This window comes from Castor canadensis, chromosome 14, assembly GCF_047511655.1.
Source record: "Castor canadensis chromosome 14, mCasCan1.hap1v2, whole genome shotgun sequence".
Lineage (NCBI taxonomy): Eukaryota > Metazoa > Chordata > Mammalia > Rodentia > Castoridae > Castor > Castor canadensis.
The window spans coordinates 13,895,459-13,918,366 of record NC_133399.1 but is presented as its reverse complement, the minus strand read 5'-3'; the positions used below and the strand labels follow the sequence as shown (position 1 = coordinate 13,918,366).

Here is a 22,908-nt window from a genome sequence, read left to right as displayed (position 1 = left end):
GTGATCAAATAAATTGCCTTTGGATAAGTTGCATCTTGTTTCTATGTTCATTTTCCCACCATTAACATAGATTCAATAATAAGTAATAATGTATTAAACTTTTAGGATGGTTCTGTATAGGGCAGTCACCTGGGTCTGCCCTACAAAAAGCAGTCAATTAATGCTAGCTTTTCAATAAAAATTTAACTATTATTAGTGGCCTCTAAATCTGAAGACCTTTCTATTTTGGGGATATTCCCAAAAGGCTTAGTGGAGTGACACACAGAAGTATTAGGATTCTAACTAAGACATTAATCATGGTTCTCCAGAGATAGAACCAATAATATCTGGACAGATGGGTAATAGGTAGATGATAGATAGTTAGACACATAGACAGACAGGTAGACATTTATTATAAAGTATTGGTTTATGGTATCATGGAAGCTGAGAAATCCCACAAAACAGAAATCCCAGAAAAATCTGTGGTGTAATTCAAATATCAAAGAGCCAGAGATGGGCTGGAGGTGAGGCTCAAGGAGTAGAGTGCCTGCCTAGCAAATGCAAAGCCATGAGTTCAAACACCAGTACTTCAAAAAGCCCATATAATGCATACATACATTCATATATATATATATATATATATATACACACACACACAAACATACACACATATATATACATATATATGAACAGGAAACTTGATGGTATAGATCCAATGTGAGTCTGAAGGGCTGAGAACCCATTAGTGCCAAGGGCATGAGAGCAATGTTTCAGCTCATGCATGCATGCAGACAAAAGGGGCATGAATCCAACCTTTAATTCTTTAATTTATTTATAATGAACAGGGCCATCTTTTGCTCAGTTCAACAATTCAAGTGCTAATGTCTTTCAAAAATACCTCACAGAAATAATGTTTAATCAGATATCTGTACATCCCATGACCTTCCCAAGTTGACATGTAAAATTGATCTGCACATGGACCAAGTTCCAAGGTTGTCATAGAGGCAAGAGTGCGGTGGCTTTGAACACATAAGTGAAGACTTCCCTCATTTGTGTAGGCCCATGGTTCTTATCCTGCACTCCGAGGGGGCATGTAGAAGTTTCTGGAGTCATTCAGGTTGTTAGACGTGGTGGAGGGAAGATCTGGTACAGCATCAAACAGGTCAGAACAACTCATGCTGTTCAATATCCTGCAATACACCATGGCACAGCCTCCATCCCCCAGTCCTGCATGTTATCAGGGTGAGGATTACAAACACTGCTGTATTCAATGGACATTTATTGAGCTCCTTCTGTGTGCAGACATTTCTAGGCACTACTTAGGATAAAACATTGAACTTCTAGGCACTACTTAGGATAAAACATTGAACCAGTTACACAAAATACCAAATTTCAGTGTTTAAATTCAGAAGGGAAATGTAGATGTTAAGCAAATATCTGTGCAGAAAAAATTCCACATGCATGGGTTCCATATCCTCAAATTCAACCAACTGTTAATGGCACTGGTGCAGTCTGTGATCAGAATCCATGGAAGGACACGTGGGTGTAAAGGTAGTTTATTAAAAGTTAGGAAAGGAAAATAGAAAGGGAAACACGGTGAGGCCCAGGTGGAGTCCACGGCTGAGAAAGCATATTTCCACTCTTCAGGTGCTTTTTAAAACCTACGTTAACCTATGGAAAGAGAAGAACTGGGAGATTCCCACCCAATAATCAATGAGTGGGGCAGGGCATGGGTGGTTCCCGGCCTGCTGAGGGTAGTTCCTGAGCCAAAGCATGGTTAATCAAAGAGGTAATATTTTTCTGTGAGGCCTGATCTTTCCCTCACTTAATCTTCCTCACAACTGCAGATTGAAGATACTTTTTCAAAATGGCATCTCTTCCAAACAGAATTTTTCCTTGTCATTATTCCCTGAATAATACCATTTAACAACTCTGTACACACCATTTACACTGTATTAGTATTCTAAGTCATCTAGAGATGATGAAACTGGAGTTCTGGACCCAAGGCCAAACTCATGAGATTCCATATGCCAGGTCCAGACACCCACCCATAAATGCCAAATAAAGAGTCCTGGTGAAGGCAAAGAAAGGAGGTTTATTACACACTTCAGGATGTGCCACGGGAAAAGGCAGAGTGAGCACTCAGCTCATCTTCAGCCATCTTTGGGGTACAGACCTGAGCTACAGGTTTAAACAGACAAAAGAACTGAGGGCAGGGGACAAAGGTATGTGTAGTTAAACAATTCATCCCAAGTGTAGTTGTGACTTGCAGAGCAGTCTTCGTCAGTCAGGTGGTCTGGTCCAGTTTTGGAAAGTTATCACTGGAGAGAATAATCTGGTTCCTGTTTGAGAGAATTCTTGGGATAACTGTCCTCACTGGAATGGTGGCAGCTCCAGGGAGCTCCAGTTCATTGTTATAAGATATTATCAGTTTTGTCCTTTTTTGGATCCAAGGTGATTGTGAAGTGACTGTAAAGAGAATGGCTTAGCACAAAGACAGATACAAAATGGAGACAATGATGCCAAGCTTTTCCTGCTTTTAGTTAATTTGTGGGCTCAAGTAAGGAGTCAGTGCTTTTCAGCAAAAGCAGCTTGAGTGCCTCTTACCATGACTTAAAGTATATGGGACTTCATATGTCATATATATATACATATATATATATACATGAATATGACTCAAAGTCTGTGGCTTCCATTCAAACACTGTGTCCTTTCATGTAAGGGACATGAGCATTTAAACTTTGTTACCTGTGTGTATAAGTGGTAACGATGCTGAATTCTGGTATCATAATTGTTATATATTATAAATTGTGACAATAGCACTGAGGGACATAAATGAGCTAAATTGACAGTGTCCTAGAGGTGGTGACCCAATGGGGGAAAGCCATTGAAGGACTTCCTGAGCAGGTGACATTGGGTAAGATTTAAACATGTAAAAAACAGAGGGAAAGCTAACCCAGAGAGAGGCTGGAGCAGGTGCAGGGGTCCTGTGGTCTGAATGTGCTTGGTTTCCCATAGGAGGCTTTGAGGCTGGAGAACTGGGGAGAGCTGGGGAGTGCATGTGGAGATGAAGCAGGGACTGACCCTGTGGCTTCAACAGCCACATGAGGTTTTCCCATGTCCTAACAATAAGAGGGTTAGCCAGACACTGGTGGCTCACAACTGCAATCCAAGCTACTTGGGAGGCTGAGAGCAGGAGGACTGAGGTTTGAGGCCAGCCCTGAGAGATGACCCCATCTCCAAAATAACCAGAGCAACATGGACTATGGGTGTGGCTCAAGTGGTGGAATGCCTGCTCTTCAAGTAAGAAGCCCTAAGTTCAACCCCATTCCCACCAAAAAACAAAAAGAATTGGAGGGCTTAACAGAACAGCAGTTTTCAGAATTCCCCTATGGAGAACCCTCGAGCTGTTGGGTAGAGACAGACTGAGAGGTTGGAGTGGAACTGATAGAACAGTAATTCGTAGTGGTGGTCTGTTGCAGTTTCCAAGTATAATTGTGGATCTGTAATTTTGTTTTTGGTTCTGTATCTTTTTTGTCTCATGTAATTTGATGTTCTCTTTAGGGGAAGACAACATAATGTCTTAATGGATCCCTTTATCATTTGATCCCTGCATTCCTTTGTGATTTTCCTAACGCCAGTTTAGTGTGAAATTAATATAGCTAGCTCAGCTTTCTTTTTGTGCTAGAAATGTATCTCTCTTCATAGCGTTGCATTTAATCTGTCTTTGTCGTTTTTATCTTTTTAAATATTTATATACTTTTTAACTGGTGCGTATAAATTAAATGCATCTATAATGTAAAATGATGCTGTTAACTATGTACTTATTGTGGAGGTGATAAATCGACTGAATTAATACATACATTACTACATCCTTATCATTTTGTGGTGAGAACATTTAAAATGTAATCTCTTAGTGACTTTCCAGAGTACAATTTATTGGTATTCACTAGTCACCATATTGTGTAATAGGTCTTTTGAACTTAGTCCTCCTATCCAACTGATATTTCACATCCTGTGAACATTCTCTCTCCAACTGACCCTTATGTCTGTGTATTTCAAATGGTGTTTCATGTAGCCAACACAGATCTCATTTTCTTATGTACCCTGACACTCTTAATTACTGTGCTTAGCTAATTTACATTTAAATATTGTTGACATTGGATTAATATGTACCACAATGTCACTGTTTTCTCCTTTTTTTCTTTAAGTAGGTATGTTCTTCACTTTGAGAACATGGTAAGCATATTGTAGTTGACAGTTGTTTTTATCTTTCATAGTAGCACCCACTCATTCTAAAGCAATTCATGAGGTACTACTACCTTGGTTTTCTTTCTCTTGTTTGGCATATGGGAGTCTCTGGGCGTGCTCTTTACATCCCCAGTTTTGGACTATTGCTTGCCCGTTGGCCTGTTTTTCTGGGTGTTTGTTTAATCTTCTCATCTGTTTCTATGTTCTTATTTTATGATCCATTTTCTTTGCTTCACTAGACTGTCTTGTATGTTTATTAAACTAAAAAATGTTAAGGGATTTCCCAGTGTTAACAGTACCATTGCAGCCAATGTCAACGCAGTTTACAATAACACTGCACTGTTTTCACAGGCCTTGCAGGTACCTTGTAATGTTTCCAGCTCCTCCCCATCCCATATGCAATCACTGTCATTTATTTTTCTTAGTCCTTACAACCAGCCAGTATATTATCGATAGTAACAATATGAACAAACATATTATTGTGAATACAGGAAGTAAGAACCAAAGCATTTATTGTGGCCATTTAATTCTTGTCTGATATTCTGTTCTTTATGAGATCAGAGTTCTAACTTCTCTCAAAGAGACCTTTGACTAATTCTTACAATGTAGATATTCTGGAGACATCATCTCAATTTAATCCTGTTTTCTTTCTTTTCTTCAGGCTGCATAAATTCAATGGTAACCTCACCTAAGTTTATTCTTTGTCTTGTCATTGAGTAACTGGAGTGATGATTTCATTTAAATTCTTGTTTTGCACCTGTGAAATTTCTATATGGTTCTTTTCAGGGTTTTTATATTTTGATTTGATTTTGGGTTTTTTGTTTTTATTTTCTTGAGACAGAGGCTTGCTAAATAATTGCAGGTGGCCCGTAACTCACTCTAGCCCATGCTAGTCTCAAAACACTCAAAATCTCCTGCCTCAGGCTCCTGAATGCTGAAATTACAGTTGTTTGCCATTATGCTTGGCTCCTTTTTTTTTTGGGTGGGACTAGGGCTTTACACTTACAATACAGGTGGTATATACCTTGAGCCATGCCTCCTGTCCATTTTGCTCTAGTTATTTTGATGGAGATGGGGGACTCATGAACTATTTTCCCAGGATGGCCTGGGAAACCTCCCAACCTCAGCCTCCCAAGTAGCTAGGGTTACAGGCATGAGCCACTGGCACCCAGCATAGTATGCCTTGCTCCTTTTGAGAAGTTTCAGTTCTTTATTGCTGTCATATTATTCATACAACCTTTTCCTGGTTTCTTTTAATTCTTTCACCATGGTTGCCTTAATCTCTTTGAATATAGTCAAGATAGATGCTTGAAACTTTGTCTAGTGAGTTCATTGTCTGTGGTTTCTCAAACTTGGTTTCTCTCAATTAATTTTTTTCGTTGCTGGGCTGTATTTCCCTCCTTCTCTGTAATTCTTTTTTGTTGTTGTTAATGTCAGTAAGTTGACATTTTATTATTTAGGCTAATGGGGTACCTGTGGAAATTAGATTCTTTCCTTTCCAGTGTTGTGGCAGGGATTTTAGACAGGGGTTAAAGTTTGGTTTTTCACTTGCTCCCTAACCTTTGGTTTTAGATGATTTTTCTTTTTCTTTTTTTTTTGCAGTACTGGGATTTGAACTCAGAGTCTAATACTTGCTAGGCAGGTGCTCTACCACTTGAGCTACTCTGCCAGCCCACTTTTGGCTTTAGAAATCTCCATCTTGCCTACTCCGTGCAAAGTGCTGGGTTCACCTGCCAGTACCATTGAGAGGGAGAGGGGGAGAGAGAGTGAGAAAGACAAAAGAAACAAGAAAAGAAAGATCACCCAGTTGATTGGGATTTGGGGATATACTTTGTTTTTCTTCTCGATTGAACTTATGAAAGCCACAATTTTCAAAGTGGCTTCTTTTCTGCCTACTTTCAGAAGCAGGACGTGACATTTCTCTGGTTGTTACTGCACAATCTGGTAGGGTGTCTGGAGATAAAAACTAATAAATTATAGGGCCTGCTGAACCTGGGTCCCCTATAGAGGTTTATGTCAAATTTTTCTTCTCAGAGATAATTGACATTTTCCTCCCCTTGTTCTGCTCACAGGTTCTGTCAGAATATGCATTGCTTCTCTGTGTTTGCCTCTTTGTTCCTGACCTTGGTTCTGTGTATCTACAAGAGTGAAGCTCTGCGTTAGTTGAGTAATAAGCCTTTGCATGTCCTCCAGATTTTTTTTGTGCCATATTGTCATCAGTGTCAACATGGAAACATATACACACCTCTGCAGATAACCAGAGGAAATTGCACTGTAAGCAGGATGTCGAGACATTGACTGCCTCCTGTGTGTGTCTGTTCTCACTGACCTGCTCTCCTGCCAGATGGCCAGCCTGCAATGTGACCTATGCTTGCTAGGGGTCTGGGGCTCTCATGCTGTAACTTGGACTCTGTTGTTTATTGCTGCCCATCTGTGAATTACAACTTACTTTGCCATGCTACAGGGGACACAAGCATATAGAAATTAGGATATCCTTTCTCAAAATTAATTTTTTGTTAAAATTATCCAACATAGGGTATAATGAGAAAAGAATAAAAAACAGGGTATAATAAGAAAAGAATAAAAAATTTGTTGTAAGATTTAGTAGTAATAACAATAATAATATTCTTGGAATTCTCATTAAGCTACATAACAGGGTCATCAGTAAGTGGTTCCCCGCCTGACTCATCCCATTCTTGCCTATAGGTGACCACCGTCCTGATTCTTTGGTTACTTTTCCTATGTTAACCATGTGTGATTCCTCACTAAGCACTGTTCTTTCAGTTTTGCTCCCTTTGGACTTTCAGTAAGTGAGTAGTAGCTGGGTGGTGGTAGTACACTCCTGTAATCCTAGCTACTCAGGAGGCAGGAGGATTGAGGTTCAAAGTCAGCCCGGGCAAATGGTTCTCGAGACCCTATCTTGAAAAATTGTGCTGGTGGAGTGGCTCAAGGTTTAGGCCCTGAGTTCAGACCCCGGTACTGCAAAAAAAAAAGTAGTAAAGGATTAGGAAGAAAAAATTTTGTGGATACTTTCTCTGTCCCGCTATATTTTATAACCGCTAGTATCTGAGAAAGGAACCAAATTATTTCCTCCTCAGTTCCAGTGGCCACTGTGTTGGTGAGCTTTTTCAAGGGTGCTTTTCAGTGCTGTAAAAAAAAAAAAAACAGTACGTTTCCAGGTATAAAACACAATATGTTCTGTGGACATTAGGGAAGAACGAGCAGTCTGCAGATTGCAGTCATTCATATTACAGGAAAAGCATTGGAGTGTATAAACAGATCCTCCATTTATGCATAACTTCTTGCTTGTTTGTTTGCTATAGTCTTCAAACTTAGATGTTATTTATTTACTTTATTTTTACATTTGGGCTCGTTGTTTTAGAAGGTTGATTCTACAGTTGCATGGCCTTCTGTGCTGGGTCAGGAAGGGTCAAGGACAAGATGGCACTGAGGACCTGCCCCCACTGACCTGCTTCCTCCAGCTTGGTTCTACCTCCTAAACCTCCCCAAATGACACAGTTTTCTGGGGACTAAGCATACAGCACATGAGCCCGTGGGAGTTATTTCATATTTGAATGGTAGCATTCTGCCTCATGGTCTCTCATAATACAAAATGCATTTAGTCCATCTCCTAGAGTCCCCCAAGTCTTAACAGTTCCAGCATTGGTCAGGAGTCCAAATTCAGGGTCGGAGGTGTGGCTCAAGTGGTACCAGTATGGCCAAAAAATAATAATAATAAAAGTTCAAATTCAAAGTCTCTTCTAAGAGTTAAGGCAAACTGTGACTCCCTGTAAAGTCAAAAGCAAGTTACACTTAATATACACTGGCACAGTAAATGTTGTCATTCCCAAAGGAACAAAAAAAGAGCAAGGAAAGATTTGGACCAAAGCAGGACTGAAGCCCAGCAGGCAAAAACTAAATTTTGTACCTCCTTGTTAAGCATGAGACGCTGATGGTATGAGGTGTGCTCCCAAGGCCTTGGGCACATGACTTCTCTCTTGGGCTGGCTCCACTTGTTACCTGTAGCTTTCATTGGCAGACCTTCTACATTCCTGAGATGTCCTCAAAGCATCTTTCCTATTGTCCCAGTGTAAACTGCTTGGCTTCTTTTTTGTGGCGTTCGCCTCTTCAGAAATTGCATCTTCCTTAGCGTCACCTGGACACATTTCTTTTCTCATCAACTTTAGAACTTCAGGTCTTTATGCTCTTCTTTTTCTCCCGATTCTCACTGTAAACCTGAGTAAAAGCAGCCATCAATAACCCTGTCACAGCCTGCATGCTGAACTGCCTTAAAATTTCTTCTACCAGATTATCCGTCACCTTTAAACACAATCTGTGATAACGTCTAAAGACAGGGAAAATGTCAGATTCTCTGGCACAATGTAACACGCATGACCTGTAATCAGTTCCCAATGGAATCCTTGTTCTCATCTGAAATCTCCCTGACCTTCACTGTCCACATTGCTGCAGTACAGGGCTTCTCTAGCCCACATCTTCAACCTTCCAAATTCCTCCCACAAATCAGTTCCAAAGGCTTAAGAACCGCACAGTCAAATTTGCTCACTGCGACAACCCCACTTGTATAGTGTCGGTTTTCTGTGTTAGCTAGCTTTCTTGATGTTGTGACCAAAATACTTGAGAGAACAACTTAAGGGGGAAAGATTTCTTGTGCTCATGGTTTTGGAGTGATCATTCTGTCATTTTTCCCCACGTGCATAGGCAGAATATCACCTTGGCAGAGGTGTGTGGAGGAGGAACTTTACCTCGTTGTGGACAGGAAGCAGAGAAAAGGGCAGGAAGGGGTCAGAGACAAGATCCTCCTCAAGAAATCCCTCCAATGACCTGGTTCCTCCAGCTTAGGTCTCACCTGAAGTTTCCAGAAACACAACTGGGAACCAAGTGTTCATCACAAGAGGCTGTGGGAACATTCCATATTCAGACCATAACAGTTGGTTTGTACGAACCTGAGCACAAGCTTCCAAATATTTCTGTTGGTTTAATTACTTAGGATTCACTAAATTCCCAAGATATGACAAGAGGTGTTAAATTGTATATATCAGACTAGCTGATCATCCAGATTATATTTTGGCTTTGATCAGGTAGGTTCCCTCTGATGAGCATGTCAGAAAATTGCAAACATTCTGAGGGACAAAAGAAGTTAAACAAATAGCATATACTTGGCAGGAACTGTTAGGAACACTAAGCCTCTCTTTACACTCAGATTGGTAAGACTGATCCCAATAGTAGTTCTGAGATACCACATAAGATTGAACTCAAACATTTATAAAACAATATATAGACTCAGGACAATTGATGCTAACTCTTTTGTGCTTCAAATAGTAGGACTTAGTAGATACTACAGACCCAGTGCACATAGAAAAACTGGAGTCATCTAGCAGGACAATGGGTATTACTGTTCTACTTTTGCTTTACCAAATACTTCTAATTCAGTATCAGAATTGCTGTGTGACAGGCTATATGACTTGCTATATGGAGAATAAGAGTACGGCAACCAAGTATGGCAACCAAGACAAGAGTGCACATTTGGAGAACATGGCATTATGTGATTTTTTTTTTCCAAATGATGTTGGCGATCAGACCCAGGACTTTGCACATGCTGGGCAAACACTCTGCCACTGAACTACATCCCCAGCCACTTAAGAACTTTTAATAAATGAGTTTAGGTCAGCAGTGCTTTGAGTCTCACCCTCCTGGAAATACATGTGATGTCTTAGGAGTCAGTGGATTTTGAGGATGTTGCTGTGAACTTCACCCTGGAGGAGTGGACTTTGCTGGATCCTTCCCAGAAGAAACTGTATAGAGATGTGATGATGGAAACCTTCAGAAATCTGGCTTTTATAGGTAAGGGTGACACCATTACCTTACTCAGTCAATCAAATAAGTTTTTTTTGCTTATCAGTGATTTGGAATATGGAAAGGGAACATTTTGGTGATTATACCAAACATGTATACTATGAATCAAGGTAGAGTCTTGACTAGTTTTGTATAATGTAATAATTCATAATGATTTTTCTGGATCTACATTTTAGGAAACAACCAGGAAGGGCAGAACGTTGAAGATGAGTACAATAATGCCAGAAGAAATCTACGGTAATCTCTACTTTCACTGAGAAAGCATTGTCCCTTAGTAATCTGAAAGTGACAGGAAAATTTTAAAACAAACAAATGATACTAATAAATCAAGTTTCAAATAGAAAAATATGCATTCAGTTTAGGATCTGTAATGAGAAAGTCTGAAATCCAAAATGCCCCTATATTGGATATTTCTGGAAAACCAGCATGATGCCACATATGGTACTTTATGATGGCTTATTGTACAGAAAATGTATTCCATGCAAAATATTGTGAGCATGATATGATATAAAAGTGATTTTGTGTTTAGATGACTGATCCAATATACACATTATGTATTACTATCCAATAATATACATTATGTATATACCAATATTTTATAATCCAAATGCTTTTGATCCCAGTCATTTTGCAGAAGGAATACTCAATGCTGTTTAAATGTGATACAGACATTGAGTGTTTACTTAATTGAAATATTGCATAGCAGTATCACTGTTTTGATAATAGCTGTTCTTGGACCTTTTTGCAGAGTCAGGAACCCGTTCATTTTCTGAAAATCTTACAGGGAGTCCAACTAATATTTCTACCAGCAAGTCATTGAGAAATAAACTCTTAGTATTGTTCTGCTTGTTTTTTTTCCAGAAGTCAAGTGATACAGAGACTCTGTGAACATGAGGAGAGTAGTCAATGTGGAGAAATCTTCTCTCCAGATTATATTGTGAAGAAGAAAACTTGTGGAGTAAAATCACATAAAAGCCATGCGTGTGAAGTCCTCATTGGTCATCCATCCATAAACATGCCTCTCATTGGTGTCACTGGACAAAAATCATATGAGTACCAGGAATATGGAGAGAAGCTACATAAATATTATAAGGATCCTAAGAAAACCTTCGGTTGTGCACAATCCTTTCAGAAGCATCAACGGACTCCCAGTACACACAAACATCATGAACACAAGCAATATGGCAGTGCTCCCAGTCATTCCAGTGCTCTTCAAATACAGGGAAGAATTCACACTGGAGAGAAACCCTGCATGTGTAAACAATGTGGGAAAGTTTTTAAGTGCCTCAGGTCTCTTCGGAATCATGAAAGGTCTCACCCTGGTAAGAAACGGCATCAATGCAAGCTGTGTGGTCAAGGCTTCAGAAAGCGCAGTTACATTCAAATACATGCAAGAATTCACACTGGAGAGAAACCTTACGTGTGTAAGCAATGCGGGAAAGCCTTTAGATCTTCCAGTTCTGTTCAGATACATGAAAGAATTCACACTGGAGAGAAACCCTATGTATGTAAGCAATGTGGGATAGCCTTCATTCGTTCTAGTACTCTTCAAATACATGAAAAAACTCACACTGGAGATAATCCCTATGTGTGTACACGATGTGGGAAAGTTTTCAATAGTCACAGTTCCTTTTACAGACATGAAAGGACTCACAATGGACAGAAACACCCTGAATGTAAGCAATGTGGAAAAACCTTCAGTTGTTCCAGTTACATTCAAATACATGCAAGAACTCACAGCGGAGAGAAACCATTTGTATGTAAGCAGTGTGGGAAAGCCCTCAGTGGTTCTAGTGCCCTTCGGTACCATGAAAGGATTCACACTGGAGAGAAACCCTATATATGTAAGCAATGTGGGAAAGCCTTCAGTGGTTCCAATTCCCTTCTAAAACATCAAAGGATTCACACTGGAGAGAAACCCTATGAATGTAAGCACTGTGGGAAAGCCTTCAATGGTTCCAGTTATGTTCAGATACATGAGCGGATTCACACTGGAGAGAAACCCTATGAATGCAAGCAGTGTGGGAAAGCCTTCATTTATTCTGGTTCCCTTCAGCTGCATGAAAGGACTCACACAGGAGAGAAACCCTATCTGTGTAAACTTTGTGGCAAAGCTTTCAGTGCTTCTAGTTCCTTTCAAAAGCACAAAAGAACTCATACCGGAGAGAGACCCTATGAGTGTAAGCAATGTGGGAAAGCCTTTAGTTCCTTGAGTAACATTCGACGACATGAACAAACTCACAGTGGACAGAAACCGTATGTGTGTAAACAATGTAGAAAAGCCTACTGTGATCGCAGTTCCCTTAGAAAACATGAAAAAACTCACAGTCTGAAGAAAACGTACGTGTGTAAGTAATGAGACAAAGCCTTCAGATGTTCTCAAATAGTTTCCTCAAATACATGAACTCACTGGAAAGAAGACCCGTGTATGTAAACACTGTGGTAATAAACCTTTAATTATTCCAGCTTCATTGAAAGCCATGAAAACAAAATGTGAGAATGTCTTATTATCACATGAGGTTTTATAAAAAAGAATTTTGCTAGGGCATATTAGTTTTATAAAATAATGGGTTTCATTGTGACAATTTCATACCTGCATATAATGTTCTTTGATCATATTCTCCCCATTAGCTTCTGTTGCCCCTTCCCTTTCTCTTTTCTAATAGACCGTCTTTATTTTGCTTTCATGATGGCATCTAGTTCCATCCATTTTCATGCAAATGATAGGGCTTAATACTTCATTGTGTTATGTACCATATTTTTTTTTATTGTGGGGGAAGGTCGGTTCTGGGGCTTGAACTCAGGACCTCATTCTTGCTAGGCACATCCCCCACCCTTTTTGCTTTAGTTATTTTTCTGATAGGGTCTGATATTTTTGCCTGAGCAGTTTTGGACCACAGTCTTCCTATCTGCCTCTTGTGTATCTGGGAATACAGGTTTGCCTCACCACACCCACCTTGTTGAAATGGATTGGCTAGCTTTTTGCCCAGGAATGCCTAGAACTATGATCCTCTAATCTTCATCTCTCAAGTAGCTGTGATTATATATACCATCCATACAACATTTTCTCTATGCATTCGTGGGGTTCTGACTGACACCTAGATTGAGTCCATATCTTGGCTACTATGCTTTTTTTTTCCCTGATGGTACTGTGGCTTGAACTCAGGGCTTCACGCTTGCTAGGAAGGCACTCTATCATTTGAACCACTCCAGCAGCTCTTGGCTATTATGAATAGTACATTACAAACATGGGTATGTGAGCATCTGTAAAGTTGCTAATAATGATACATTTGGGTGTATACTCACACTAGACAGGTGCTAGACAAGTAGACTTGAGCTACTTGTGCTGGGCATTTTTCAGATAACATCCTGCAAACCTATTTCTCCTGCTGGCTTTGAACCTCGATCCTCCTGATCTCTGCCTCCTAGGTAGCCAGGATTACGGGTGTGAGCCACCAGCACCCAGCCATTTGTACTTCCTTTGAGAAGTGTCTGTTAAGTTCATATGCCCATTTATTGATTTGGTTTTTAATTGATAACAGTTTTTCAGTTCTTTATACATTATGGATATTAATCTTGTGGAAGATCGTAAGGATTTTGTGTCATCTCTTCATTCTATTCATTGTTCTCTTTGCTGTGCATAAGCTATTTAATTTGATGCAATCCTATTTGTCAATTCTATTATCTACTAAGCAGTTGAAGTCCTGGTCAAGAAATCTTTGTATTAGTATCTTGAAGTTCACATAGTCTTTCTGCCACTTAGGAAAAGGTGTAGTGGAGAGTACTCGCATCAATATAAATAAAGCATGTGGAAACACCCATAGCCACCACTGACCAATTCATAGATAAAAAAGGACATGTTAAAGAGATAAACTGTGACAACAAGGTGTTTGGGTGTACCTGTAGGAATGTAGGTCGAGTTAAAACTTAAGAATGTGAAACATACAAGAAAGTTGTCAGTCCTACAAATATTTTCAAAGTCCTGTGAACATTCCTTATGTAGCAGAATACTATAAACAAAAGTAATATGAAAAGCTTGATGAAAAATGATTTCAGTGGAAGCTCCAGAAAATTCACACCCTAAAGGAAATGTTTTACAATGTACAAATACATATTGTGGTTTGTTCTTGCAGTACATAGGTGGACTGTGTAATTCTTATTTTCACTCTTGAAAATAAACCTTGAAAGTGACCTAATTGTGTACATTTTGCTTATGCAAAAGTGTATGAGTTTAATGGGTGGTGTCTTGAAATCAAATCAGTAATGTGTTTGTTTCCTTTCATTTTGAACTACATTAGAACCCCAAGTGAAATGAAGTGTCCCTAATTTGCCATTCAGTATAATGTTTATGTTGTTTTAAAATGATTAATGAACCATTTAAAAATGCTCTTGTTAATTCTTTGGCTTTTCCTAGTTGTCCTCATGTGTGAGGTTTGACCTAAACAAATGAACAATTTTCACATGGGTTTCCTATTGTTTTATTTTTGTTTTCTTCAAATAACATTTATGTGCATGCCTTTTAGACTTAAATAGTATTTAGCCAAGGTTCAGAGGAGAAATGGTAGTACACTCAAAACGAGTGAGACTGACAAAGGCTCTACAGATGCTCAACAGATGGTCCTCACGGAGTGCGAGTGGCATGTGGAAAACGAGCCCAGCAACAGCCAGGGTGATGTTCTTTGTTAGCTGGGTAGTTTTTGGGGGTAGGAGTGAGGTGCAGTACTGGGATTTGAACTCATGGCCTTATGCTTGCTAGGTAAGTGCTCTACCAGATGAGTTATGCCTCCAGCCTTTTTAATGTTTTTCAGATTATCTGACATTGTGGAGGACAGATGAGCCCATCTAGCCCTGAAAAGCTATAATTACTTCTTAAAAGTCTAGTAGAGCTTGTTTAGAAACCCACTTGGGAAATGATTTTAGGGAAGTAAGGACTTTGAATACCATTTCCATTTCTTGACAACTTAATTTGAGTCACCAGCATCCACATCCATGTACCAGATAGGGAATTTGACATTTTTCTAAGAATTTATCTGTGGTCTAAAATAATACAAACAATAAATACCACCTATGTTATGTATACATTATATATTATGGTCTAAAATATATGCAATAAATATTGCATATATATGATATATAATTTTTTATATATTAAGTTTTTTTTTTCTGTGGTGCTGGAGATCAACGTTGATATCTGGAGCATCAGGCAAGTATTCTGTCACTGAGCTACTACGTCTCCAGCTTGATTTTATCTTTTGAGACAAGGAGTTTGTCACCAGGGTGTTCTTACATTCATGATCCTCCTGCCTCTGTCTCCTGAATGCTGGGATTCCAGGGATGTGCTACCACACTGGCTTGCTACTTTATAATCTATTTATTTTTCCTGTGAAGTTGACAAAAGGATGTTTTGTTTCTTCCATCTTGAAGTTCAAACCCTTGACGGGTTTGAACTCAGGGCTTCACACTTGCAAAGCAGGCTTTCTTACCACATGAGCCACACTGCCAATCTAGTTTGCTCTGGTTATTTTGGGGTGGGTTCTCGTGACCTGTTCTGTCCATACTGGTTTTGAGCCACTATCTGATAACAGCCACCCAGATAGCTAGGATTACAGGCACGAGCCACCAGTGCCTGGCTGATGGAAATTTTTTATGTCTTAAGGAAAATATTGACAAAATATATGTTTGGTAAAATGCTCATTCTCTGTTCTACAGAGTAAAAAATTTGGTGTCTGAATACTTACTGCATAAGAATAAGTTGGATTTCTTAACTTATGAAATTTCTATGTCTAACCATTTATGTAATGTTTATTTAATTATATCTGTGTATCTCACTGGAAGTGTGTCATTACTTGCTACTCCAGGAAAATATTGTTACGTAGACCTGAGATTTATGCTGATTGCTCTTGAAACCATCGTGAATATTATTTTTATGTGTGTGGCTTAAAAATTTTCATATGTACTTAAAAACTGAACATGTTTCTTCATTGATGGAAGTGTTTTATTTCCTACTACAAAATTAGTACATCAAAAGTTCTTAGGTGTTGTTCAGGGAAAAAACATGGAATTAAATTCTGTGTCACCAAATTACTCCTCAGTTGAAGTATGACAACACAAACTTAAAAAAAAATAGTCCTTAGAGATTCCAAATAGCATAAATTATCCCATCCTTTTACCTTATTACCCGATATATCCTCCATTCCTTAGTTCTTTTGAATCTCTTACATGTAGTCTTTTTAAAGCTGTGGACAAAGTTAATTTAAAAATTTACACAAGCTGGTCACCTGGTGTTGAACGCCTGTTGTCCTAGCTACTCAGGAGGCAGAAATGAGGATCAGAGTTCGAAACCAGCCCTAGGCAAATCGTTCTTAAGACACTATCTTGAAAATACCCAACACAAGAAATGACTGGCTTGAGCGGCTTAAACAGTAGAACACCTATCTAGCAAGCATAAGGCCCTGAATCCAAACCCCCCTCTCACAAAAAAAGTTATACAAAATTGTTTTGAACACCACAACAAAAGGTATTTTTATGTTATTATTTATTTTAAAGGTACTGTGCTTTAGACTCAGGGCCTACACTTTGAGCCACTCCACCAACCAACCCTTTTCTGTGACGGTTTTATTTCAAGATGGGGTCTCAAAAACTATTTTGCACAGACTAGCTTCCAACCGCAATCCTCCTGACCTCTGCCTCTTGAGTAGCTAGGATTATAGGCGTGAGCTGCTGGTGCCCAGATGTAATTTTAATTCTTTAGCATCATGGTTAGAAGGGAGCAGCTCAATTGTACACAATGAAGACTGGCAACCTGTCAGTGATGGGGCGATAAGGATGATGGTTCCTGCAGTGGGACCATGGGTGAGAAAAACCAGCCCCCCATAAACCCTTTATCATGTGCAAGTATGTGCCTCTGGATGGTGTGACCACACATGCTGTTAGGTGATAACAGTTGTTCCAAAATAACTTTTAAGTTAGATGTCCTAATTAGGCACAGAGCTGTTAGCTAGAGTGGAACCTTGTACAGCATTCTCAACCGTCTAAGCTTTTAGATAGTCTTTCTTGATTGTTCCTTCATAATTTTAATACACGTGAGTATCTTACCCATAAACTAGATTACCTTTAAAGAACTGTACCTACGGTGCAGAATGATTCAAGTGGTAGAGTGCCTGCCTAGCAAGCCTAAGGCCCTGAGTTCAAAGCCAGTTATACAAAAAAGTACAGTTTACAATGTTTAAAAAACAATTACCTGAATGAAGTTCCCAGGAAAGATCAATCCTTGGACCCTGACTCGTATTTTTGCAAGCATTGGTTGTGCTCATTTCCGCCCCCAACAGTTACTGAACGTTTAGTGTAGGGAAAGAAAGGTGCCCAAGACATAATTTCAATCGTGGCAGAATTGCCATTGTAAGTTCCATTGAAATTGCACTTGTAAAACATTTTACTGCTACTGCCTTCCTGGTTTACATAATTAAAATGATTGACCATGTGGAACTCAGGGTCACAGGGTTTGTTCCTTCATGGAAGTAAACTACTCCCTCAGTGTTCTTTCTGTCTGGCATTCTAAATTGTCACATCTCTCATTCGCTGAACTTTGCCCTCATGTGCTAACTGATAGTCAAATCTTAGCAGAGATTAATGTCCCTTTTGTGAACTTCCTTCTGTCCCCCCTTCCTGTGTACTGAGTGTTGTCCCTCCCTCTCCCCTCAATTTATACTTCAAAATAAAGCCCTACAATGAAACTTGGTGGAATTTGGGGTTGGGGTGTAACAGTGAAGGGATTCCTGAATGCATGAGGATGGGTCCTCGCAGTGTGGTTAGACTCCTAAGGAGAGGAGAGTGAGTGAGATTGTGTCACCTGTGAGGACATAGCAAAATGCTTCCCACTGGAAAGCTATGAAGACAGCCTTCACTGGAACCAAGTTAACCAACCACTGGAAGCTCCCAAGCCCTGGAACGGTGAGGATAATGTGTGAGGCTCTCATGCCCTTGGTAATGCGATATACAACTTGAGCTAGACACCCATCCAGCCTCATGTCTTATATTAACCATACACTCTTATGTGCACCGAGGGGGTCCAACCCAGGGCTGTGCACGTGCTAGGTAGGCATAGCTCTACTACTGAGCTACTTCACTTGGTTTTTTGCTATGTGGCATAGGCTGGCCTCCCTTGTGATCCTCCTGCTTCTGTCTCCCAAGTGCTCGAATTACAGGCATGTACAACCATGCTCAGTTCAACCATATCATTGCATGTAGAACTTGAATTGGCCTCAAAGCCTCCACTTTTCCATCCCACCCTTGTCATTGATTCTCAAGTAGCTTTCTATTTTTTCCCCCTATGATACTGGAGTTTGAACACAGGGGCTACACCTTAAGCCACTCCAGCAACCTTGTTTTGTGAAAGGTTTTTTTGAGATAGGTTCCTGCAAACTGTTAGCCCGGGCTGGCTTCAAACCTGGATCATCCTGATCTCTGCCTCCCGAGTTAGATTTCTATTTTAGGCAGGGCTCAGAGGAGAAATGTGTAGCACATAAAAAACTACAGTGAGGAAACAGTTAATGAAGGAGCTACTTAGAAAATTACAGATGAAATTTCAGATAGCCCATGTGAGGTGCAGTCCATGATGAGCCCAAGCCACAGCAGATAAACGTTCATCATTAGCCCTTCAAAAGCAGTTGGAAGAGAGTTCACTACCCAGTAGGACCTGCGCCTTATACTGTAATGCAGATTCAGCCAGAGCTGTGGCCTGGAGTAGAGGGCAGCAGGCTGCCAGGCAACTGCATGAAGACACTGACATCTCTCGTCCTACTGGCTGGTTTCCTGTTGGCTCCTCCCATCAGGTGAACCTATCAGAAGCCAGAGACTGGGAGTGTAGTGTGGCATTTACTGGTCAGCTTCCTGCCTCACAGGGTTGGGTGGGAAGGTTGTGCATTACCAGGTAAGTGGGCCTTTGGGTGTGTTTAGATCATGAGGGCCATGTGCCCTCGAGTTGGTTGATCCCACTCTACAAAGGGCTTGCAAAAAGTGAGTTTGCTCTTTCTTGTCCATCTGTCTTCTGTCAGGACAGGACACAGCAAGAAGACTTTCACCAGGTACCGGTGCCATGATCTGGGACTTCCCAGCTTCCAGTACTGTGTGGAAATAAATTTCTGGTTTTCACAGATTTCCCAGTGTCAGGTTTTCTGTAACAGTGGCACAAAGCAAACTAAGGAATTAAAGGGGAAAAGCTAAAATGGGGTGTTATTAAAACATACACCTAAAAATGTGGGTGTGGCTTTGGAACTGGTAATGGACAGAGGCTGGCATTATTTGGGGATACATAGACACTGAGGAAGGAAATATTTTACATAAAAGCAAGTTATTCTTAATAGCAACACAAATCATAAAGGAATAGCTCTTGGGACTGGGGATGTAGCTCAGTGGTAGAGCACTGAGTTAGCATGAGCAAGGCCCTGGGTTTGATCTGCAGCACTGCAAAAAAAAAGCTCTCAAAACATTTTTGCTCTTAGGTCTCATCACAGTATCTGTGGAGGAACCTAAAAGACTTTTAAGTTGATTTAGCTAGTTTTAACATACTTAAAAAAAACTTATTTAGTTGTACGTACATTTTAATTTATGAATATTAATATAACATTTTAATAAAACATATACATTATTCAAAAATATATTCAGGTCTGATTGTCTTTTTAAAATGTTTTTTGCAGCACTGGAGTTTGAATTCAGGGCTTTGTGCTTCCTAGGCAGGCACTCTACTATTTGAGCCACACTCATTGTACGAATGTCCTTATAATGTTTTTTGCAAACTTGTTTAATGTGTGCCATCAAGAAGAGAACTCTATGTGCATCTTCATTCAGTCTGTTCCAATATTGTTTTCTGGAGCTACTGAGGTTTGAACTGAGGGCCTCACACTTGCTAGGCAGGTTCTCTACCACTAGAGTAACTCCCCCAACCCTTTTTTGGTTGTGTATTTTTCAGGATAGGGTCTCGAGAACTATCTGTCAGGGGCTGGTTTCAAACTATGATCCTCCTCATCTCTGCCTCCTGAGTAGCTAGGATAATTGGCACCTGGCACCATTATGTTGTTTTAATTGAAGAAAATAATTTTTCAAATATTACTGGAAAAGTAAGTACTTCATTGACATCCAGAATGTGTCTTACTATGTAGCCCAAACTGGCCTAGAACTCGTGTTCTTCCTGTCTCTGCCTTCCAAGTTCTGAGATTATAGATGTGCACCACCATGCATGACTCCTAAATGATGCATTTGTTTGATGATTGCTGGTGCAAAACCCTGAGAAACACTGTGATTCTTGCCAGTTGACACTGTCTTTGCAGCATCATCCTCTCTGTCACTGACTCATATATTCCATCTTGGCTCATCATTTGTAGGTAGTGATGTTGTCTCTTCTTTCCAATATTTATGCAGTTTTTTTCTTCTTCTTGCCTTATAGCACAACGCACAGCTTACAGGTCAGTGTGAAAAGAGCAGAAACAGCAGTGAGTGTCCTTGGGTTCTTCCTGATCCTAAAATGCATGTAAGTTTCTCCATTCAGCATGCTGTGTACTAGTTTCCTGGTACTTAGGTAAGCAAGTCCCTTTTTATTCTGTGTTCCAAAGAGGCCTTTTAAAACTCAATAGAAATTACATTTTAGAAAACACATTTTTTCCAAGAATGGAGTAATCAAGGTATTTTTTGTTGGTGGGTAGTATGAGGCCTATGATAGGTTTTCTCATGCTGAGCCCCATTGTCATTAAGAAGATTAACCACCACCTGTCAGTCATGATAAACACTGTCTTAACACACATTTGTCCTTGACTAGGAAATTTTTACCCTGCATTTTACAATATTGCATGCATACATAGCTGAAATAGATCTATATCCCCCTTAATCTCCTTTTTTTTTTGTAGGACTGGGGTTTGAACTCGGCTTCATGCTTGCAAAGTAGGCACTCTTCCACATGAGGCACACCTTTAGTCTATTTTACTCTGGTTATTTTAGAGATGGGGGTCTCATGAACTATTTGCCCAGGCTTTCCTCAAACCTCAATCCTCCTGATCTCAGCTTCCCAAGTAGCTAGGATACAAGTGTGAGTCACTGACACCCAGCTTCATACACATTTTCTTTGGCGGTGCTAAGGTTTGAACTCAGGGCCTGGAGCTTGCTAGGCAGTCACTCTACCACTTGAACCATACCCGCCAGCCCTTTTTGTGTGTGTTGGGTAATTTTGAGATAGAGTCTCCTAAACTATTTGCTCAGGGCCTCGGACCTTGATCATAGCTAGGATTATAGATGTAAGCCACCAGTATCTGGCATTATTTTCTTGATAAAATGTTTTGATACATAAATGGAAATCTGGACTGATGGAGTTGCTCAAGTGGTAGACTGCCTGCCTAGCAAGCATGAAGTCTTGAGTTCAAACCCCAGTATCACCAAAAAAAAGAAAAAAAGCTTTATATTCCCTCAAAGTACTATTTTAGGAAAAAATGTTAATTTCTTAAATTATCAGTTAATTCTACGTATTGTTAATTAATTTTATGATTTATTGTTGAAACAATATACCTATATAATAATATACTTTGCATGAAGAACATACAAACCCCACAGAATGGGAGAAAATCTTCTCCAGCTGCACATCAGATATAGGATTAGTATCCAGAATATACAAAGAGCTAAAAAAAAAAGTTAAACACCAAAATAACAAATAATCCATTTAATAAACGGCAAATGAATTAGATAGTTCTCAGAAGTACAAATGGTTAATAAACACATGAATAAATTTTCAGCATCCTTAGCCGTAAAGGAAATGCAAATCAAAACCACACTGAGATTCCATCTCACCCCAGTCAGAATGGCTATCATTAAGAAACAAACATCAAGAAATGCTGGTGAGGATGCAGGGAAAAACAGAACCCTCAAACACTGTGGGTGAGAATGTAAATTATTGCAGCCACTGTGGACATCAGTATGGAAGTTCATCAAAAATTTACAACCAGCTGGGCACCAGTGGTTCATGCCTGTAATCCTAGCTACTCAAGAGGCAGAGATCGGGATCGTGGTTCAAAGCCAGCCTGGTCATACAATTCAAAAGACCCTATCTCAAAAAAAAAAATCACAAAAAAAGTAGGGCTGGTGGAGTGTGGCTCAAGGTATAGGCCCTGACTTAAAACCCTAACACCACACAAAAAAAGTTACAACTGGATCTCTATACCATTTGGATATATATCTGAAGGACTGTAAATCAACATATAAGAGTATAAGTCAGCTTTCATGTTTATTGCAGCTGTCTTCACAATAGCCATGTTTTAGAATCAGCTTCCAGACCCAGCAATCAATGAGTGGATAAAGAAAATGTGGTACATATACACAATGGAGTATTATTCAATCATAAAGAAGAATGAAATTATGCTATTAGCAGGAAAATGGATGGACCTGGAGGTCATTATGTTGAGCGAGATAAGACAAGCCCAAAGAGCCAAGTGTCATGTTTTCACTCGTGTGGAATCTAGACACAAAACTGACGATGATGATGATGGGGAGAAGGAAGCATGAGTGTAAAAGGGAGACTGGGACGGGGGAATCAGGAGGAAGAGAGTGGGGAAGGGAGAAAGACTGGGGGTATAAAAATGATCAAAGTACTTATAAACACACACACACACATATATATATATGTACATGTGTATATATACATTCATGTAGAGGTGGAATAATGAAACCCACCAAATACTATTTGGGAAAGGGGATGGAGAGAGGAGGGTTATGGGAATATTATGAACTTGTTCAAAGTACACTGTACTCATGTATAGAATTATCACA

At 39.7% G+C, this 22,908-nt stretch overlaps 1 protein-coding gene across 1 annotated transcript; it reads left to right on the top strand.

Moving 5' to 3' along the window:
- Positions 1–7,621: 7,621 nt before the first annotated feature.
- LOC141410493 (uncharacterized) lies at positions 7,622–22,261 on the top strand. The gene is made up of 3 exons (XM_074053811.1): positions 7,622–10,092; positions 10,281–10,341; positions 10,966–22,261. The coding sequence occupies exons 1-3, from the start codon at positions 10,059–10,061 to the stop codon at positions 12,458–12,460; spliced, it is 1,590 nt and encodes a 529-aa protein (XP_073909912.1). The 5' UTR covers positions 7,622–10,058; the 3' UTR covers positions 12,461–22,261.
- The last annotated feature ends 647 nt before the right edge of the window (positions 22,262–22,908 follow it).